At 35.2% G+C, this 2,037-nt stretch overlaps 1 protein-coding gene across 8 annotated transcripts in view; it reads right to left on the bottom strand.

Moving 5' to 3' along the window:
* Nucleotides 1-333: 333 nt before the first annotated feature.
* Nucleotides 334-2,037, bottom strand: part of dock9b (dedicator of cytokinesis 9b) — a 148,412-nt gene continuing 146,708 nt past the window's right edge. For 7 of the 8 annotated variants that reach the window (XM_014022222.1, XM_014022227.1, XM_014022217.1 and 4 more), the window contains one exon: nucleotides 334-984. In XM_014022222.1, coding sequence (XP_013877676.1) covers nucleotides 874-984 — 111 coding nt within the window. In that variant the 3' untranslated portion in view covers nucleotides 334-873. The remainder of the gene's footprint in view (nucleotides 985-2,037) is intronic. The other variant, XM_014022224.1, reaches the window with a different exon arrangement.

A 2,037-nucleotide genomic window follows, 5' to 3' on the forward strand; every position in this document is an offset into this window, starting at 1 on the left:
CAACTGAGCACATTTCCTCGCTCTGCTGTTGTCTTTAGTCTCTCTCCTCTAAATGTTTATTGTAATTATTTTCTATTAATAACATGTTTTCTTTGACACTCAATCTTTTAAATTTGTTGCGGCACTGTTTATAAGTGTGTGTGTGTAACTGTGGTGGGCCAGTTTGTGTGAAACCTCTGCTCATTTCAGACTGCTTGGTGCAGTTAAGCTGTCACTACTGTGCAATACCTGCCTGGAAGTGCTGCTGAGGTGGAGATTAGCCGTTAGCTCATCAGTYCCGTCAGTGTGAGTTTACAAAAATACAAGAAACACAACAGGAAGAGAAAGATTGTATTTTTTGTTTTCAGATTTTATTTATTTGTCTTTAACATATTTACATGAGAACTCACTAAGTGAAAACATTTTATTTTCCCTCACAGATAATAAAAGGATTCTACATATGAGGCAATAAAAGAACACAGTCGAGTGTAAACTTATTGCACAAATGTTTTCTAACGTCTTTGGCAAAAGTCTTTTTTTTGTCTCGTAGGTATCCTTGGTATTTGCAGAAAATATTGCACACTTTATTTTATAAAATAAGTCAAAAAGTCTGGTTAAGATGGCTTTACACAGTTTCTATACAGGTCAATTGGCCTAAAATAGTAATAACTTCTTTAAAAAAATCCATATAATTTATCAGAAAAATGAAACGGCTGTAACTTATAATGACTGAAGAAACTGAAGTCTCCATAGGAAACACAAAGAAAGTCTGGCTGGTGACACGGACACACAGAGGAGAATCGATCCAAAAATGACTGAATTGGGTTTAGTTGAGGTCTGTGAATGGATCCCAGYTCATTCGCGGGTTGACTGAACGGGTCGACGGCGTCCCTCTCAGAGGATGGTGGGGCCGTGTGAGGGGCCGCTCGGGGTGCCACTGATGGCGTTGAAGATGCCCAGTGAGTCCGACAGAGGGCTCCTGGTCCCGTCCTCTGCCGGGTTTATCTAGAAGCAACAGTCCAATTCAGTCCAATTCAGTTTACACATCACCATTTCACATTCAAAGAAAAACAAAACTATACTGTTTTAATAATTGAAAATTAAGTAATGTCACTCCAATTTATTCCAATTCATTTACATAAAGTTAAATGTAGCTAACTTTTATTAAAGTCATTTTAAGAACAGTTGACATTGAGAGTAATCCAGACTAAAAGGTCCAATTCAAATTACTGCTAAGGACTCTAGACTGCACTACTCCAATTCAGTTTTACTGATAAGTTTATCACTAACTCACAAAAAATTCACATTGAAAGTTTTCTAAAAKGTTTAGTGATTTTACTTCAGATTGATCCAATTCACTCCAATTGTTTTCTTCTAACAGATTGCAGTCACAAGTTACAATTTCATTTCCTTACACTTTACAATAAGCAATGTAGAAAAATTCAATTTAATTGGTTCAAAATCAATTGAACAAATAACTTGTATCAAAAACCCTTTCGGTGCCTCTCACAGTGAAATTAGTACAGAATATTTCAATTGAAATTACTTCAATTGGAATCATTCCAATTTAATTTAGTCCAGTATTTGACAACAAAAGTCATTTAGGGGTACTTCACATTTAATTCAAGCTAACTGAAGTTATTTCATGTATTTAGTTTTTCTATTGTTTCCTTTTCATTTCAATTTAGATCCATTCACAAATTTTACACAGCTCCAATTCAAAACTAGTAATGAAAAGAAAGTTACCATACAGTAATTTTATAAAAGGTAAGTTGAAGTAAATTCTGGGCATTTCAATCAACTGATTCCAATTTAGTTCAGTTTACTTGATTTACCAATCACACAAAGTATGCACTTTTTAAACTAAAATATACTGGTGAGTTTCATTTGTAGAGGTCACCTGAAGTGATGATAAACAGCAAAACTGTCTTTGACCTCAGGCCTCAGACAAGCCCTTTAAAAAGACAGAACTCTGACCCAGTTGGGACATTGGGCCTCGTGCAAGAACATGTTCGTATTCTTATCCTAAATTTCTCTTACTTTTGTTCGTACAAAGAG

The sequence above is a fragment of the Austrofundulus limnaeus genome, unplaced genomic scaffold, assembly GCF_001266775.1.
Source record: "Austrofundulus limnaeus strain Quisiro unplaced genomic scaffold, Austrofundulus_limnaeus-1.0 Scaffold320, whole genome shotgun sequence".
Classification (NCBI taxonomy): Eukaryota; Metazoa; Chordata; class Actinopteri; order Cyprinodontiformes; family Rivulidae; genus Austrofundulus; species Austrofundulus limnaeus.